The sequence below is a fragment of the Neolamprologus multifasciatus genome, chromosome 10, assembly GCF_963576455.1.
Source record: "Neolamprologus multifasciatus chromosome 10, fNeoMul1.2, whole genome shotgun sequence".
In the NCBI taxonomy this organism is placed as follows: domain Eukaryota; kingdom Metazoa; phylum Chordata; class Actinopteri; order Cichliformes; family Cichlidae; genus Neolamprologus; species Neolamprologus multifasciatus.
Window position 1 is genome coordinate 22,423,759 of NC_140448.1, and position 20,171 is coordinate 22,443,929.

General features: G+C 35.1%; 2 protein-coding genes across 2 annotated transcripts in view; both read right to left on the reverse strand.

Moving 5' to 3' along the window:
* Nucleotides 1-20,171, reverse strand: part of LOC146510230 (uncharacterized) — a 65,565-nt gene that overhangs the window by 32,146 nt on the left and 13,248 nt on the right. The window lies entirely within an intron of this gene.
* On the reverse strand, nt 1,158-15,684 carry LOC146510232 (uncharacterized). The gene is made up of 5 exons (XM_085175451.1): nt 15,611-15,684; nt 14,216-14,525; nt 12,648-13,041; nt 11,689-11,999; nt 1,158-2,428 (listed from the first exon to the last, which is right to left on the reverse strand). The coding sequence occupies exons 1-5, from the start codon at nt 15,682-15,684 to the stop codon at nt 2,252-2,254; spliced, it is 1,266 nt and encodes a 421-aa protein (XP_085031577.1). The 3' UTR covers nt 1,158-2,251.

Below are 20,171 nucleotides of genomic sequence, written 5' to 3' on the forward strand. Positions count from 1 at the left end.
AATACATGTTGAGAACACTTATAAAGCAGTGAGGTACACACCCCCCCCCCCCCCCCCCCCCCCCCCATGGCGTAAAAATAGGTTAAAGACGTCAGTTACAGTAAATGGTACATCTTAGATGGCTGGTTGTCGACTCCGGTCATCTGTTACCAAGTGGAACAAAACACAACAGGTTGCAACAAGAAGCTGAATACATTTGGGCCTCTGCTCAGGCCTATTCCTAGATTATATGTATTATATGTATTGTAAGCATGTATGCAATCATCCTTCTATGTTCTAGTTTCCCACACCATGACCTGAAGTCACTGGCTTTAGATATGTATTTAATATTGATGCATCCGACAGTATATTTTCAAAACATTTTTTTAATTAAAGGGAATCAAAACATACTCATACACAAGATAGCTGTGACATAATTACAATAATCAAATAAATTGATTTTTTTTAAAAATAATGATATAAAATAGAATTAAATAATTTAATGTAATTACCCGTGCAGCTTGTAACGTGGATGATCTTTTGGCCTCTGCTAACATTGTTTTGAACAATACATGCCAGTTTTCCCATCAGTTGAGCATGTAAGGTGATGGTAACCTTGGAAATGCTGTGTTTTTCTGTACTCTTAGTTGTGGTCTGTAACAATAGGTTATCGTCCAAAAACAACATAAACTCTACTTCATCTCCCTCAGAAGAGCAGCTGATTATCTTCTGTTCTGGTGACAAACACAACTGAGATATAGCTGGCTCTAACACAGGAGCTGAAAGACACAGATATATTTTCAGATATAGTCATGTATGTAGATGCAGTGCTGTTTGTAGCCAAACAGTTATTACTATATACAAGACAGTGCAAAAGATATGTGTCAAAGATTAGAACAGACTTTATTTCATTATATTTCCAAAATGCCACATGATCACAAAACTTGACAAATGATTACTGAGCTATATATATGTCAAGATTTTAACAACATTTAAAGTATAGTATAAAGTATAGACAACAAGCTGTCGTGAAATCAATCAATGTAGAGCAGTGTCACAAACCACTGAGGCCCCAGAAAAGTGCAATCAAACAGTGAGTTTATTAACAGTCAGGAGAAAACATCAGCATATGTCTTCTGACAAAAATACATGTTGAGGACACTTATAAAGCAGTGAGGTACACGCGCGCAATTATTAATGCAATTATAATGATGCAGGTTATATGGCAGCAATAAAATAATTTCTGTATCTCCACAACCACTTTTTATGTCTACATTATATTGAAATGTTTCATTATTGCAAACATTTTAAGAGATGCTTATTATTATGTTTAACATCTTAACAGATACTCTGACCCATAACTATCATAAAATGCTTCGAGTGGAAGTAGACGCCTTTCGCACATGCATGGTACAGATCGGGTTTTCAGTACAGATCAGGTAGTCACAGTGGTCCCTCATTTATCACAGGAGTTACATTCGAAAAATAACCTGCAATAGGTGAAATCCGCGAAGTAGCCAACTTTTACAATTGTTATAGATGTTTTAAAGCTGTAAATTTGACAAGCCGAACGCATTCTGTACCGTACAGGAGACACGGCACGAAATTGATTGACAATGGTCTACAGCCAATTAAGATGCTGAACACAATGCGCTGTTAAAAAAAATACATGGAAAATTGCATAAAAAAAATCAGCAAAACAGCAAGGCCACGAAAGGTGAACCATATAGTTTGTGGTTCGAAAAGTCATGACAATCCACACAGTGAAGATTACTGACCTCAAACAAGAACCACAACTCACATCTGCTGTGAACACCTATACCCAAAATCACAAGCAAATCAGCAATTTGAGCCCATGTGTGGAAGTATTACTGACCAGTAAACTTTATTGACTCTCCAAGATCAGACAGGTTTAGATTTTCGTTAAAACTTTAACAGAATTAAAGTTTATGATTTGGGTCAGTAGGTTGAAAGAAATGGGACAAAGCACAATAAAGGCAGTCTTACATTTAAACAGAAAGAGCATAATGCTGAGGGGCAAGGTCAGAAAGAATATTTGATGAAAACATTCATTTGCATGTTAATCGGATGGTGTTTTTCTTGTGTGCTGTTTCACTCTAACATCTGAGTAGATGATATCGTCTTCACTATGATCTGAAAAATCTAAAAACAGAAAAAAGATGGTGAAATAAGGTAAATATTCCCACTGCACATATTTATGATTTGCAAAATTATTTTTAGGATTATCAAGTAAACTTCTTTTTTTGTAAACTTATTGAAATAAAATTAAGTGAAAATTAAGTGCGGTGTTTCTTTTACCTTTATTGACAGTCATGGGGTCAGTTTTCTTATTGAAATGCTTTACACCAAGAAAAACAGCCAAAACAAGAAGTAGAGTGCTAATGCTTGCTACCACAGCCACAGTCACAACAGTACCTAGAAAATATATAAATCAACACTGAGCAACTGAAATATTGCATGTTATTTAAGGGTTACATGACCTGAAGTCACTGGCTTTAGATATGTATTTAATATTGATGCATCCGACAGTATATTTTCAAAACATTTTTTTTAATTAAAGGGAATCAAAACGTACTCATACACAAGATAGCTGTGACATAATTACAATAATCAAATAAATAGATTTTTTTTTAAAAATAATGATATAAAATATAATTAAATAATTTAATGTAATTACCTGTGCAGCTTGTAATGAGGATGATCTTTTGGCGTCTGCTAACATTGTTTTGAACAATACATGCCAGTTTTCCCATCAGTTGAGCATGTAAGGTGATGGTAACCTTGGAAATGCTGTGTTTTTCTGTACTCTTAGTTGTAGTCTGTAACAATAGGTTATCGTCCAAAAACAAAATAAACTCTACTTCATCTCCCTCAGAAGAGCAGCTGATTATCTTCTGTTCTGGTGACAAACACAACTGAGATATAGCTGGCTCTAAAACAGGAGCTGAAAGACACAGATATATTTTCAAATATAGTCATGTATGTAGATGCAGTGCTGTTTGAAATTCAAAAGATCTAGTGCCAGTCCTGCAAACTATCATCATTATGCTTGTGTAAGTTTTTTTTCTGTTTGAAAGTGAAAATGGGAGTATGCAACAAAAAAGACAAATTTTTTTATGTAATTCATTTTAAGTTGTTTATTTTTAAGGCAAACTTCATAATACAAACTGCAACTAAGGAGTAACTACCCTGTGATTACTTGTAATTTCAGGTAACAAGTCAGGTAAAATTAAAAGACTTTGATCATTTCTATTTATCTTTACACCACATTTCTAAAGTGTACATTGCTGTTAAATGTTATTTGAAAAAAATTACTTTTTCAATCCTACCTTGTATATCCAGATAGACGTTTTTGGTGTGCAATAATGAACCACTAGTAGAGCTGTGTATTTCCACCATATACTCTCCAGAGTCATTTTTTGTTGGTTTGTTGATTGTAAATGTCCCATTTTTGAAGACTGTAATATGATTCTTGTATTTTTCATTTATTATATTTAATAAATAATTTGACAATGTTAAAACGTTACTTGCATTCTTTTTCAAACTTGTCTTTGTGTGTGTTTTAGTAGGTAGGTAAAAAATGAGCGGTTCGTCAAGTACTCCAAAACACTTTTGTGGTCCAGGTTGAGTTAAATTGCATTCCAAAGCTCCTAAAAGGGAAAAAAAAGTTGTTGTTTAAAAACAAAAAAAAAAAAGTAAAAATCTTACATGTGATGTACCATCATGAGTACAGTTACTAATTAAGATTTAGTTATATATAATGCAACAGTGTAGTAAAGTTAATAAATAGCATTGTAAAATACTTGTTGTGAATGACTTTCAATCTTAATATGAAAATTATAAACGTAGCAATTTTGTTCAACTCTATACAGCGATTGCTAAAATGTATCTTGTGCCAGAGCAGTCTGCGCCAGAGTTGTGACGATCATGTAGACCAAAATCATTTTCTGTGGTGATAGAATTAAAGTATTACCAACTTTTAACAGTGGACATAAATGGCGTCTTTTATTCCTCTTTTAAACCAACTGTCTTCTCAGTCAAAATTTGAACACTGGCATCTTCAAAAGAGGGAACTTTATCCTTTAGGTGCAAATGTACAGCTCAGTATTGTCCTTGATAAAATTCAGTTTTATTTAAAAATGAAGAAGAAAAAAATATAAATAAATTTCATAAATGCTACACTCAGATAATATAGCTATATGACGATTATCTATATAAATAGATGGCAGTTTTAGAGATACAAATTTAAATAGGTTATACTTTTCAAAATTGTACAAAAAAATTGTAAAAGTCACTCACCACATTTACAATACAGGCTCTTGTTTCTGGTCTTTTTGTCTTATGTGGAGAGAATTGAGGAGGCAGTTACACTGATACTGTAGTCATTATTGGGTCAAATACTAGGCTGTATGTAGTATTCAGAAACATTAGGTATATATTCTGTGCTACCATAGAGTACCTTTGGCAAATGTTTTTCTGTGGCTTTTATTAAAAGCACAGTTTTTTCCTTTTTTTATATTCTTTTCCATCAAACCAAGTAGAAGAGCTAAAATATTCCAAACTACAGGCAGATTAGAATTAGAAGCTGGAAAACACAAATATCCAGATGGCATAGTAAGATATGGTTGATATGTATATCAAAGACACATACTCTTGTACATGGTTGTATTCTACTGGGCATTCAACATAAAATGTTTGCAAAGTGGCCGATACTATGTGACGCACATAGCCATAAATAGTAAGTTTTCACTTCAGATTAAAAAGATAATTTAGTAAACCTGTGCTGTCTTTTGCGCTATTTCTTGTTATGTCTTCTGTTTTGGAACCTTTTAAAATGAAAAGTATAGTAGCTTTTATGCATTTTTTAAAGTCATAAGCGTAGCATTACTCACATGCACCTTCCTCTTAGTGGCAGCAGGATAGTTTGGGCAATCTACTCTATTTGTCTTGTGGTTTTCTTAGAATGAAGGAAGTATGTAGAATCATTGAACTACTCAGACACTTGGGGCGTTATTTTATTTGTTCTCTTTTTAACGACAATACTAGTTGCAAACTAATAATGTCATATATTAGTTGGATAAAGACTGCTGGTGTAAGTTAGAATAATTTTTCAAACTGTGTAGATGTTTGAGTTTAAAGTTCTAAGTATAAATTATGTGAGCTGTAATGTCCTTAATTTAATTCTTCTATTGACTTTTCAGTTGCACTAACAACTTAAATTATAACAAAGAAAATGATCTGAGATGATTAAACTTAAGTGGAAAAGACTTTTTCTGTCGGGGAACCCATTCTCTTGAATAATTTCCCTGAGGAGATCAGATTGGTGAGCTCACGTTTATCCTTTCAATCACTCTTAAAGGCATGTGTGTGTATAAGTAGCCTTTTTCTTTGTCTCCATTATAGTTTTTTCTCTTTCAGAAAAGAAGTGTTTCACCACCTTCTCCTATAGCTAACGTTGTTTCACCTTTATCTCCTTCTAAATGTTTCTTTTGGGTTTTTTTCTATCTTATCTTGAGAAGTACTTTTTAACTTCAATAGCCCGTCTTTTAAAAGTGCTACATAAATAAGTATTGTTATTGTTAGTGTTGTTGTTGCTGTTTTTGTTAAAGTATTTAGTTGAATCAGAATTGCATTTCTTGGCCAAGTAAACAATAGTGTCTCTCAAGCACAACAATGTAAAACACACAATATATAAATGACACAATGAACAATACACATAAACCACAATAATAAAAAAAAGAAAACAATCGAAATTCTTATATAGAAAAAATACAGGATTACAAATATGAATACCACAGAATTTACATAAGGTGCAGTTGGAGTCTGGCAGTGTGAAGCAATGTGACAGTTCAACTATTCAGGAGGGAAATAGCAAGATGTTTAGCATAAATTATTTAGTATTATGTTCCACAGAATATGAAAGATTATTAATATTAAACCATCAATCCTTTATTTATGGAAAGTGTCCCAGGCCATCGCTGTGTGAATGTGGAGAAGAGGAAGAGAGGACCCAAATGCAGGACTCGCAGGCTGGTGAAGGATGTGGACGGTGTTTATTAGGAAGGCAGGGTGACCAGAATATAACAGATAGACTGATGCTGACTGAAGATGCTGAGGAAATAGAACGGAACATAAGTCACAGAGACAGATGTCAAACACAATAAAACTGGAAACATGAACATGTGGAACATAAACAGAGAACATGAACAAACTGAAAACACTGGGTCAGTGACCCAGCCCATATGGAAAAGATATATATAAATCTTATAAAGTTTGTATCTGTCTTGTGTGAAACTTGTATGAAAAGCATACAAGAGTGAAAACAGATATAAGATCCCTTGAAAAAATTATATAATGAAACTTGTATGTTTTGGATACTTACTAAAACAATATATGAAAGTAATGAGAAAGTGGCCACTTTCATGAGTAAATCATATACGTTTTTACTATTTCTTTTCCGTATGGGAGGAGGCCTGACACCCAGTGCTGGATGAATCAGCTCTCGATAGTGAGACAGTACCTGACACAGCATGCAAGAGTTAAGATCACCAGTGGTGTACAGAGGTAATATAAAAAGCTTGTCTTTTTCTACCATTCATACTACCGTTTCTATTAGAAACGGTAGTATGAACATGGTGAGGGATTACTAAATATAAACATTACTAAATAATGTTTAGTAACATTATTATTATATATTTATATTACTAAATATAAACATTAACTTATTGCACCATTTAATTTTTTATTTTACAGGCTTTTAAAACAGCAGTAATTCAGACAATAATTCTGATTTCTACAGTGCCAAATGGGACAGGCAATAATAATAATGATAATACTACTACTAATAATAATAAATAAATACATTTATTATAAATCAAAAAAAGCTTGAAAAAGACCTTCATTTATTCAAGGCAATCTGGGGGGGGTTTCTTACAAAAAAACAACAACAGTAATGTCATGAAGTGTGGACTGTATTTTTAAAACCTACATTGATGGTATAATCATGTATTTACTATTCAGACCAAAGTAGCAGTATAAATAAGAGAATCACAAAATATTACAATGAAATATCTGTTAACCTGTATGCAGTCATACCTCTTTTCATGGTATTGATTTTATTTCATGCCTTGCATAGGACACTCAGCAACATAGTGTGAATTATCAAAGCTTGTTAGATGAAGCTAACAGGAAGTTTCACATTTGATATGAAAACCAAATGAACAATAGAGTGTATTTACACCACAAGTTGTTCCATTCTCACTGTCTCACTGTCACACTAAGTTGATCATTTTTATCTACAAAGATAAAATAGAGCACAGAGAAAATGAAAGAAAAGCAAATCTAGTGATGGTACCTTCAGTTTGACTGAATTATACCCCCAAAAAGTTTAAATACATATGTAGAGTTACACTAAATTTTTTCGAACACTTACATATAGCACTGAAAACAGTGCTGTATGTATAACTGAAAACTAATTTAATTTACTATATATGTATATTCCCTGAAATAAATATGCAGTTATATGTTAGAAAACATTAATCTTGTGAGCAAACTCTTGGAAATACTTTACTTCTGCCGGCCGCCAGGTACCAAAATTAGTACATAAAATTTGAAGTTAGCTAATGTTTATGGTAACATTCAAAACACTGGATTTCTCAGCTGTCCAGTTTCTTGATAATTGGTTGTGATCTTTGCTTTGTATGAGAATTGAAAAATCAAAGGGACCATATATTTCCACTGATAACACTTATGACACCAACTGTCAGCCACCTGCAATGTAGTACTCATTCACATTGTGTGTCAGGTGACCTCAATAGACCACATGGTTAATAGTGTAAAGACAAATGAAGAGGAGGACGTCAGTCCTGGCATCATAAGCATATTTACTGAAGTAAAAAAAAAATGTAATTATCTTTTACAGAATAAAATGCTATCGTTTAAATTTTTGTATCATTATTATTTAGTTTTGTATTTCTAGCGCTCTAGTTCCTCGTTTGCTCTCTGAATTCTAGTTCTTGGGTTTTTTCCTGTGCCCTGGTGTTTAGTATGGGTTTATTTCAGTGTTCATGTTTTTTGTCTTGTTCCCCCAGTCAGTTGTGTCTCTTCTCACTCCTGTGCCTGTGACCGTGTTCCCTCTGTTCTGTATCAAGTCCGTGCCTCTGGGCCTGTCATGCATTTCCTCTTTTATCTTGATAGTCCTTGGCCCTCATCAGCGTATTTTGTTTTGCCTTCCCTCATATTTTAGTGTCTGAATAGACCCAGCTGTGTTCCCACCTATTTCCCATCCTCTTGTGTTCCTGCTTGTGTATTTTAGTTCTGAGTCTTCCCCTGCTCAGTATCACGTCGTACCTTTGCATTAGATGTGTGTTCCTCACCCGTCGTGTTTTGTTAGGTTGTCATGCCACGTCATAAACTTCCAGTGCAGGTTGTTCTTCCTAGTTTGAGTTGTGTTATTTTCTAGCTCATGTATTATGTTCTCACTTTGTTTTTTGCCAGCAAATAAAGCTATCACCTTAAGTTATATACTCTGTCTCAGAGTCCTGCATTTGGGTCCTCCTCCTGCCTGCAACACAACCAAACCTTGACAGCAAATTAAAGTAAAAGATGCAACCCCTAATCCTACTCGAGTAAATTTAAATAAATGTAAGTAAATGTAAGTTGTTGTTGTTGGTTTTTTTTATGTAACATGGATCAACTGGCTGAATTGCCACCTCAGCATGCAGCCAAGTTCTACTGAGTGTAGCTAATGGCCTACTAATTTTATTCAGGTGTGTTGCAGCATGGACATATTTAAAAGTTTCAGTAAACCAGCCCTTGAGGACTGTAGTTTGACATCCCTGGTGTAGAAACACCTTATTGCATTTGATCAGGTGGTTAAGACATTCAGATCTTCCAATTAACCACTTTGTTTCCCATTCCTGACATTTTCTTGCCAGTTATGATCCCACTGACAGTACTTAAATTGATGTTGGTGATGAGGCTCATCCCTCAGGCCCTTGGTTATATAACGTGTGCAAGTAGCACCTGCAGTATGTCCATGGAGAAGGATTCCTAAATTAAATGAGACCATAAATTTATCAGGTCTGTACAGACCTTTACACTGACAGTCATCTCATTAAGTGTGAATTATATTTTTAAAGCCTATGTTAATGTACTGTGATATATTTATTGGTGATAGCAAAATCATGAAATTATAGTAACAGAACATAAAATATGTGGGGTGCAGTAAGCACTCGTTTCCTGTTATTGAACTGCGCTTCTCAGAATTGTGGTGGACATACACTTAAAGCATTTTTTCCCCATGTCTTGTATGGTTAACTTTGTTAAGACACAAACAGGAAGTTTCAAATAAGACATAAGAACCAAACAAGTGCTAGTGTGTTTAGACCACAACTTTTTCCATTCTAACAGTCTCTGCTTCAGATAAGAAACGACTAGGTGTTTATTTTTATCTACAAAGACACAATACAACACAGAGACACACTAATATAATGAAAGAGAAAGAGATGTGGTTACAGTACATGAAGTTAGACTAATTAAAAAAAAAATGTAGAGTTTACTTTTGAATATTACTTCCTTATGTGATGGACAGGAACATTTTTTGAATATATATACATAAACACATAAACACACACACACACACATACACACACACACACACACACACACACACACACACATATATATATAAATAAATGTATATATATAAGAAGCTACCTCCTGAGACCCGAACTTTTCCTCAGCATGCATTTCTAATTTCGCTTTGATATTTGGGCATATTGGGACCCGATGAATGTAAAAACAAAGAATCACCAGAATTTCTTTTTTTTTTACCTGATTTTTGTTTCTTAGAAAATTGAGAGCCACATATGAGGATATTCATTTTAAATTTTGATAAAACAGAGGCAGTATCATGTCCTCGTAGGCCCTTCTAGAGCAAAATTTAGTATTTTGGTCTAGACAACCCATAATGTGATGTCCACATATGTGGACGCCAGGTCCTAGGAGGTTAAAAGCAGAACATATTAAAACATGCTGTATCATAAAATGTGGTTACCTTTGTCTCCATCTTGTGTTTAAAAATGATCGGGGTCTTTCAGTTTGTCCTCTGTTAACATGTTCCTCACAGCAATAACAAAATAGTTTATGCTTATCATTCATGTTAGTCCTTTTGATTGTTGAATCTTTGAGTAATAACAATAACTCAATAATGAAAAATAAATAAATAAATAATAAATAATAATAATAACAAATAATCAATAGCAAAAAAAAATTGTATACCAGCAAAAAAATTCATCAATCCATCTTCTTCATGGCTGATCCACTTCAGGCTCAACGTCAGTGCTGGAACCCATCCCAGCTGATTCTCCTGAGTTGATTTTGTTTAATTTGTTTGGACTTATCACTCTAACATCTGTGTAGATAATGTCACTGTCAACATCATCTGCGGAGGGAAAAATAAACAAAGAAGTGTAGTGTGTTTTGGAGGAAGTTATATTGTTTTAAAAGTCTTTTTTTCCCAAGTAATGTTTAAGTATTTCACTTACCCTCCTCAACAGTTGTGGGTCTTGTTTTTTTACAAAACTGTTTTACAGCCAAACTCAAAGCCACAACAATAAAGAGTGTGATAACAGTTGCTATCACTGTCAAGGTTGTAACAGAATCTGAAATTCAAAAGCAAATGTTAGACAATATTGAATAATTTGACAAAATGAAAGATACCAAAATGCTTCTCAGATATCTATTTATATTTTGTTCCATTGTTCCATCCACCTGATGTTCAACATACAGTAACATCATAGGGCATGTATAATAACTTTTACCCACAAGAATTCACAAGTGACATCCAATACCACAATTTGAAGACACTGAGGCTGAAAGGTAAACTGTTTTTGTCATAACTGTCTGCATGGCAGGCAGAGGTTGGGACAGCAATTGCAGGACTTAAATACTAACAGATGAACTAAAGGGGGCGGCTTTTTTGCTGTAACACCAAAACTCAGGAACACTAAATACAAGAAAACGAAAAAGGAAAATAAGAACTTGGAACTGGGAGCTAAGGGTAACTAGGAATAAATTAGTACCTCAGGGAAACAACTAGGATGAAGCAACAATGAGCAGAGTAAGACAGTGGACCTAGATACACACCGGATCACGAAGGGATGGGAAACACTAGGGAAAACAGCCGGAACTAATACAAAAAAGTGAGGCTAAAAAGGAAAACTGAATACGATTCACACAGGAGCAGAGACTGTCAGAATACAGAAGGAACCACACTGAGACATGCACTGAATAAATATAGGGAACAGAATGACCGAGGGACACGACTGGGAAACAGATGAATGGATGGAGACAGAACTATACATGATAGAAAACACAGAGAAGCAAAAATCAGTAACACAGGGGACACAAAGGCGAGACCAAGCAACTGGGCATGAACGGGAACTTATTAAAAGAACAAGTGACTAAGACCCAAAAATACAAGTGATTAAATGAGGAAACAAAACAATAACAGAAAAAGACTAAGAAACAATTGCTACCATCATAAGAACAAAAAGTCAAAAAGTCCAAAAACATAAATACTGGGTTACATACCCAGCAGCATGACAATTTTATCACATATATACTTAAATTCCTTTACAGTAAAATATGTAAAGATATAGAGTACTATATCAGATAATATTATTGAAATGGTAAGCAATAGATTTTAAATACTCTACCTTTGCAGGCTGCCAGGTGAATAACTGTTTCATTTCTGCTAATATTATTCCAAACTTGGCAACTAAGGTTTCCAGTCAGCTTCCCATGTAAGTTGATAGTAAGATATGAAAAATGGGATGTACTGATGTTTAGAGATTGGTTGTGATCGTTGCTTTGTGTAAGTATCTGACCATCCAAAGTCAAAATGAATCGTACTCCATCTCCTTCAGAGAAGCAGCTGACCTTCATCTGTTCTGATGACAAGCATTTCTGAGACAGGCCTGGCTTTGACACTGGAGCTAGAACAGACAACGAAAAGGACAAAGAAAAAAGAAAAGAAATATATGTAACATTTTTCAGAGTAATCATTTGTTTTTGTATAGCTAGGTAATTTACATCTGTTTGACAGCTATATACTTTTAAATCCCATCAGATATGAAATGTTACTGTATTTGGTCCAATTCAGCCTTTGGCAAACTTGCACATAGTGATTACCTTATCTGCCTTTTAGTGAAATTTGCACAAAACTATCACCTAAGTAGACACCAAATTGTGTTTTTTGTCAAAATCAGATTTGTCATTTTACAGATAATAACATGAATTGTGATGGACTGTGAGCTTCTCCATCACTGGCATTCTGGTTCTAAACTGTTAATCAAGTTAACTTTCCAATTTACAGTCCACCAGCAAACACAAGCACATTGCTGCAGTTTCTGATATTAACTAAAATTCATACAACTTATGATAGATGTATTGTTAAGTCTGAAATATTGTCTATCACATCTCTAACATTTATTATGATTTTTAAGCAATACTAAGACATTTTTAATTTACTAGGTTTGCAATATGTGCATTTATTAATCTTTTAATAAAACATAAGTTTGTATATCTTAACATTAAACATAATTTTGATTTTAAAACAAAAAAATAAACAAACAAAAACTTACCTTGTATTTTTAGATATACATCCATTTTTTTCAGTAACTTTCCATCATGATCATGTTCTTCCAGCTGGTAATGTCCAGAATGTTTCTTTGTGGCTTCAACTACTTTGAGTATTACAGTGTCTATGCTGTCGGACTGATTTACATATTCCTTATCTAATGTAACTTTCCCTTGATTGCTTATTTTCAAAATCCTGTGTTTGTCATCCTTCGTGGTTACAATCGAAGTACCACGTTTATATGACAGATGAAAAATTACCGGCTGTCCTGTAGCGCCAAAACAAGTTGCAGAAGATTCAGAGAAAATGCATTCACCTGAGCCTAAAAGAAAAAAAAACCCCAAGATATTATGTAAAATATAGATTGAAAGGAAACCAAATATATAAATAAAATAAAACTGACAAATTATATATTTTAATTTTAGGCTAATCCAGTATAATTGCTAACTGCACTGTAAGTACTATACGTAATCCTCAAATATAAATCTTTAACTATAATAAATATTTTTTTAATTATAGGTCATTCAATCAGTATTTTTGTATTGAAAGCTGAGTACAACATACTATTAAACTGAGTACCTTTTGCCAGGGCTGTTGTTGCCAGAACTGCAATGCTAATGTAGATGATAATCATTGTTTCTGGAACACAGACGTCAACATTTTGAAACACGTCACACTATATTTAAAGTTATGTTCGCCCTAGTTTATTCAAACATTTACAAGGTTGCATACAAAGTTGTTTCCGTATAAATCAAAAAAAGGTTAAATAATATCTAAAGAATAGCATACATGTGTGATTATTAATACTTTTGTGAAATAAAACTTTAAAGACTATCTTGTTTTAATCAGTATCAACCTGCATAGATTCAAATTAAAAGCTTTCACTCACCATTTAAGGAGGGCATGTGTTCTATGTGGTAGCGTGAGACTGCACTGTGAATTTTTAATAGACTGAAGGTTGGCCTAATGTCATCCTCTTTGCTTCTAAAGAAAGCAGCTATTGACCCACAGATGTACAAATTGGTCTAGCTAGCAAGCTAGCAATTTATTTATATAGCACTTTCAGACAACTCACAGCTGAAAACAAAGTGCTGTACACTTGACATGAGAAAAAAAACAATACATTAAATTATATTTTAAAAATAAACTAATAATTGAAATTAAATTAAAACAATAAAATCAGTTAATTAAAACCTAAGTTAGTAACAACAAGTTTGAAATACTCTGCCGGGTTCCTAAATCAATAGAGGCAGAGTCACAAGGTCTGCCTGGACTAAACACAATCACCTTTGTTATGCTTGAATTACATTTTAAAAGGTTTTGGGCACATCCAAGTTTCAATATCTTCTAGACATGACAGAAGCGATTTAATACAGAAGGCATCTTTCCGCTTCAGAGGCAGATAAATGTGGCAGTTGTCGGCATAACAGTGGAAGGATATTTCATGCCTTCTAAGGATGGTTCCCAAGGGCTATAAATATAATAAAAAAAAAGAATCCTTGAATCGAGGCCTGAGCAGGTCCAGAGGCCGGCCGCGTGGAAGACTCCTCCAGCGGAGGCAGAAGGCTGAACGGGCCCCTCGGACCATCCAGCAGCTTTAGACGAAGGCTGATGCGGTTCTCCAGAACACCCAGCAGGAACAAATGAAGGCTGGACGGGCCCCTCGGACCCTCCAGCAGAGGCAGACACAGGGTCAGCAGGTATGGAGACCCTTGACTGAACAGATAACTGAGCTGCGGGCAGAGCTAATGGCTGAGCTGGTGAGTGGGCTTCAGGCTGAGCCAGTGAGTGGGCTAACGGTTGAGCTGCAGGCTGCACTACAAGCTGAGCTGAGCTGAGCTGCTGACAGGGTAGGTGACCAAACTGCAGACTGAGCAGATAACTGAACAGATAACAAAATGGATGACTGAGTCAGAGGAGCTGGTGACTGAGCAACAATAACAATAACACTGAACCGAAGGCAACACAGCAGGTAACTGAACTGCAGACTGTGCAGAAAACTGGGCCGGTGACTGAGTCAGTTTTTTAACCCTTTAAGACCTAACATAGAACCAAGTCCGCCAGAGCATATATTGGATTTTTACATGTTGTAGTGCCATTTTTGGGAGCATTTCAAGTTGCTATACATCATAACAACCATTATAGCCCAGATTTTAATAATATGTATGCATTAAGTGCATAGTAATTACATAAATTGCAAAAAAGTGCAATAAACTACAAAAAAATTGAAAATCGTTTTTGCTTTTTTAACATATATTTCTAGTTAGAGAAATTTAAGAGGCTTATCCCTCAAAACTGTAAATACAAAAAAGTTGCACAAAATAGTTTCCCACCACAGGAAATTTATTTTGAGTGTCTTCATAGTTTTATTTTTGAAATACACCAATTTTTATATACTGCAGGAAAAACGAAAATAAATATTATAATTCAAATTTGCAAAAAAACAGCATATGCATCAAAATAAACTATTTCCAGCAGTGCAATATGAGTCCTAAGCATCCCAGAAACGACACAGAAAGTCATAAAGTCAAACATAACTTTTAAAAACACCAGTATAGGCTCATGAGGCCCTGATGGTAAAAAACTACATTTCCGTGAAAATGACGTCACTTCCGGTTTCGGGCAGGTAATGGCGGACATGCAAAAGTTTGCGCTGACGTCTATTCCAACGTAGGAAGTGTTACAAACAGCTGATCGGATCGGCAAAGCGTCTTTCTGGAATATTATGTTTTTGTTGCTGCAAGTGCTTTTTCTGCAGTTTTTGCAAAGCTATATGTGGAAGGAAACTGTGACCTAGGACAAGCTGATGGCATAAGATGTAAGTACAACTCCTCCGGTTTCATATGCAAAAAAAGTTATTGCGCTAGCTTACGTGGTTGCAGTGCTACCAGGATTTAAAAATAGTTACGCAAAACAGAGCGTGCCCGCTCTGATTGGCTTTAAAGGGTCAATGTCCACAAAACTCACCAAACAGGGAGTGCAGGACAGGAAGCTCTCAAAGAGCACCACCTGTATGTGCTGCTTGCAATTGTCTGCGGCATGGATTATGCTCCTGCAGTAGTCCCATAGCTGCGCAACCTATTCCTCCTCCAAGGCAAACCGTGAGTCTGCTGGGTCCATGTTGTGGTCGTGTCGTTCTGTCCTGGTCTGTGTGCAGGCAGGCAGGAAATGGACCCAATGTGCAGATTCACAGAGGCACAGATATTTAAAGGGATATTGTTAGGGTGTATGTTTTCTTCTTTTTAAGGTTTGGTATTTGTATATGATAACCATGTTATTCTTGGTGAATGGCTTGCCTCTTGATGCCATTGTTCTGACCATTATTTTATTAAAACTCCCCATGGAATTTCTAATGGTTGATAAAAATTTATGGCTTGTAGGCATGACATTTTTCACCTTCTACTATAAAGGGGCAGTAGGAATGTTTGGGGCATCATACAGTTGCTTGACTTTCTTACAGACAACTAATATAATAACGAATTAAGCCAAGAGTGAGATGGACAGTTAAAAACCAAAGTTTCTTTCTTTTTCTGCCACTGTCTCATCTGCAGCATTAATGTGAAACTAACAGGCCCATAAGAAACTTGTTTAACCTCTGGCTTAAAATCAGTTAGACAGAACTTTGAAGACTTTAAGCAAGTACTTCAAAGTTCTTACAGGTAAGAGGAAGACAGTTTCAACCGTCTGTGTGTTGAAAAATAGTAACACATCCGCACCATATTTTCTTGTTAGTAATGTTAACAGCGTTTTAACAATAGAAATAGTAATTAGTTAGATTACTCGTTACTAAAAAAAAGTAAAGCCTTTAGTAACATTGTTACTCTTAATCACCATTACTTTTAACTGTTACTTTTTGTCACCTCATATCCTGAATGTGGGTTAGTCCTGTATATTAATGCTCAGTCTGTGTCCCCCCCCCCTCACATCTGGCTGCCTGCCAGGCCTATACAATAAAATCTTGATTCTGAACAGAAGATAAAAGGTGGAGATGTGGGAGCAGCAGGCAGTCAGACAAAAGTAAATGGAGTCATTCTCCAAATCAAGGCCACCTCATTTGACTGCTACAGTTGTAACCCAATTATTCCCAAGCCATATGTTTTCAATGTAATGGTATATACAGTGATATATACAGTGAAAGGAAATGTGGTAATTTTTTATTCCACTGATAAACAAAAACTGACATGAAGAGCTGTCACTGATGGTTGATGCCATTTAAGTCTTTAAAGAATTAGTTATCAACTGGAATATCTATTTTTATACAGGAAAAGCACACTTTACCAAAATGTACTTAAGGCCATGTTGCACTAAAGATGGAAAAAATAGGCAAATGTAAATCACACTGTCAGTTGATAATTACTGTTTGTATCTAATATGAAACTTTCACACTGTTAGTTAATAGAAATGCCTTTGGCCCCATCATGTGGTCAGTGCTGATCACTGCATTAAATGCAAATCAAGCTTCATCTTGTCTCAAATTGTTCTTTCCCTGTACTATCCAACATTATAGATGTCGACATATTGACACAGAGAAATTGATAGTAATAAAGTAATACAAATAAAGAAAATGTTAAAAAAAAAGAAGAAGACGAAAAAATCTACTTGTGTATTAAGGAAAAGGCAGCATTATTCTGTTTATCTCTTATGCTTGCTTTTGTTGTAATGTTTTTTTATGGTAAAACAGACAAACACAGCATGAGGAAAACAAAATCTTTATTATACTTTATTATAAAATGGGACATGATGACAAATGCCACTTTTCAAATGTCTTTTTTATACATATCAACAAACATTCTTATTACTGCTGCATTTGTGTCACATAAAATATTTTAAAATGTCACCTGGTTAATTAGAGCTATTTCCACAATGAAACAGGCTAATGTGTAAAGTAATTACAAGCTGCCTCATGTGCCCTTCATGTTTTTTGTATTGTTGCTTGATAAGAATATGTGAGCATTTACTATTATGGATCATCTACTATGATTCGTAATAGTGAACAAACAAGCCATTGTTATGCATGGTACCGATACTGTAGTTGCACACTGACCTCTGTGCAACGGCAGCAGTTGTTTAGCAGTTTAGCAGCTCAGTGACCACACGACCTTGTGGTTTCTAAGGTTGTGACAATCAACACAGTGAAGACCAGCTATGATGCTTGAGGCACAGCTCACATCTTCTCAACAAAACACAATGTAAGCAAAGCACCAATACTATTGAAAAAAGGCTTTGTTTAATCCCCGGGGGTAAAATTTTGATTAGGACTTTTACAATATTGTCAATATTGTTGCTGTTGTTTATTTGATATATGTCAGTATGCTTAAAAAAGGTGAATGAAGATGAGCCCAGAGAAAAGAAGGCAATACCTTTCTTATTACATGAAGAATACCTCTTCATGTAATAAGAAAGTAACATCAATTGCAGATGTCTTACTTTGATAGGAATCATCATTGTAGAGTTTCAGCTAAGTTCAGGTCAGATATAATGTTTTGCGCAAAAACTAAATTAAAGTTTTCCTGTGACTTGAGTGATGTTTTCTTTGTATACAAGTTAAGAGTTAAAAATGTTATCTGCAGCAACATCTGAAAGAAGTAAGACAAGGAATGTAAATGTGGTGTAGTCACATTCTGTTACTATTGCATTTATCTGGGACTCTCCACTATTTGACCTTAGAACTGAAGAAGCTTCTCGAATGCGAGGTGAAACGTCTTCAAGCAACTTACAGAAGTCCAGAAGCTTTTCTTTCCAAGCTCCTTAGACTATCTATCACTATAGCTGACTGCTAGAAACTGAATCCAGACGCTCCTGTTCCAGTTGTGTTAAGAATATTATTTTGAGGACTTTTTATTTGTTTGTTTGTTTTTTAAACAAAGATATACCACTGGATACTTATGAACACACCTAAAAATTGAATACCATGTGATTTATCCTATGTAGCATGTCTGTCTGTGTCTGCCTGACACCAACTGCACTGGGTAGCGGATGTCTTAAAATAGGCTTAAGTTACTGTTACTGCCAGGACCTGGTGATATATACTGAAGAACAGCATGGCAGACAGCCTGAACCTGTGCTCTTCATCACAGGATTAATGTCAACTGTTTATTTTGCTTTTTTATGTCCTGCAATGTACATTTGTCAATATAGTCTGCATCACAAAAGTTTGTGAAAAGAAGCAAAAGGAAGTATCAGTTAACAGCCTGGTGTGAAAACCACATTAGATTAAAGTCACAACTCTTTCTTTTTTTAGTGTCTCTGCTAAAGCCACACTAACATATGTTCTGAAGTACTGCGTGGGAGACAGCACGAACCTGTGATCTTCATCTCAGGTTTTATGTCAAAAGATAGAGAAAAGTCTGTTCACACACATTTATGTATAAACATTTGCTACCACAGGAGTGAAACAAAAATCACATGTAAAATGTGACAGCTGCAACTGATGGCTTGTCTTTTTTCTCAGCAGCTTCAGAAAATCACCCATTTCTGTGCACATAGTTACAGATTTGTCTCCACATTTACAAATCATGGCACACTTTTAAATCTGAGTGAATTTCACAAGATCTTGCAGATCACATGCTCTGCATTTTATTGCTTTTAGTTAACTGTAAAAACTTTGGCTCCACCATGTGATGAGTGCTGATAGTATGCGTTTTTATATTTTCTACTAAAGGTTACAGCTTTTATTAGATCATCACAGAATTATCACTAAATACCAACTAATACACGTAAAGGAAAACACAGACTCTTGTTTAATGTAAGGGTTATTATAGCGTTGTCCCTTTCTACATTATGCTTGGCTTAAACTTAATGGTTTGTATGATTGAGATACATACAGAGAATAAATGTAACACTTTAAAACAGATTCGTGTAAAACATGAGGAGAGCACAGATTTTATTGTACTATTGTACAAATATTATTGGAAATCTAAATGTTGGTCAACAAGCTTCAAAGCATTTATTATCATTGCATTTGAAAAGACAATGAATTTTAATTGCATCACCAGGTTGCCGACCAAACGCACACAGTTATACGTGTCTCACAAAGTCCACTTACTGACTTTTTCACACATGTTAAGCATATAACATAAATTATTGATGGATTGATGTCACCTTACACAATATAAACTATATTAAAATACTACTTAGAAGAACTGCCTGCAGGGGAGTTTGTGCCCTTCATGTTTTTGTATTGTTGCTTGATGTCTCTGTTGGTTCTCAGTCATCCAAAACACAAGCCGAGCAACAAAGCATACACTGTGCAGTGCAGAAAGCTCTACATTGGAGAAACCGCATAGCCACTCGACAAATACGTGACACAACATAAAAGAGCCTCCTCGACAGGACAAGACTCAGCTGTACATCTGCACCTAAAGGATAAAGTCACTCTTTCAGGGATGCCAATGTTCACATTTTGGACTGAAAAGATAGATGGTTGGTTTGAAAGAGGAGCAAAAGAGACCATCTATGTCCTTTGTGAACGACCACCTTTGAACAGAGTGAGCGGCTTACGACACCAACTGTCAGCTACCCACAACGC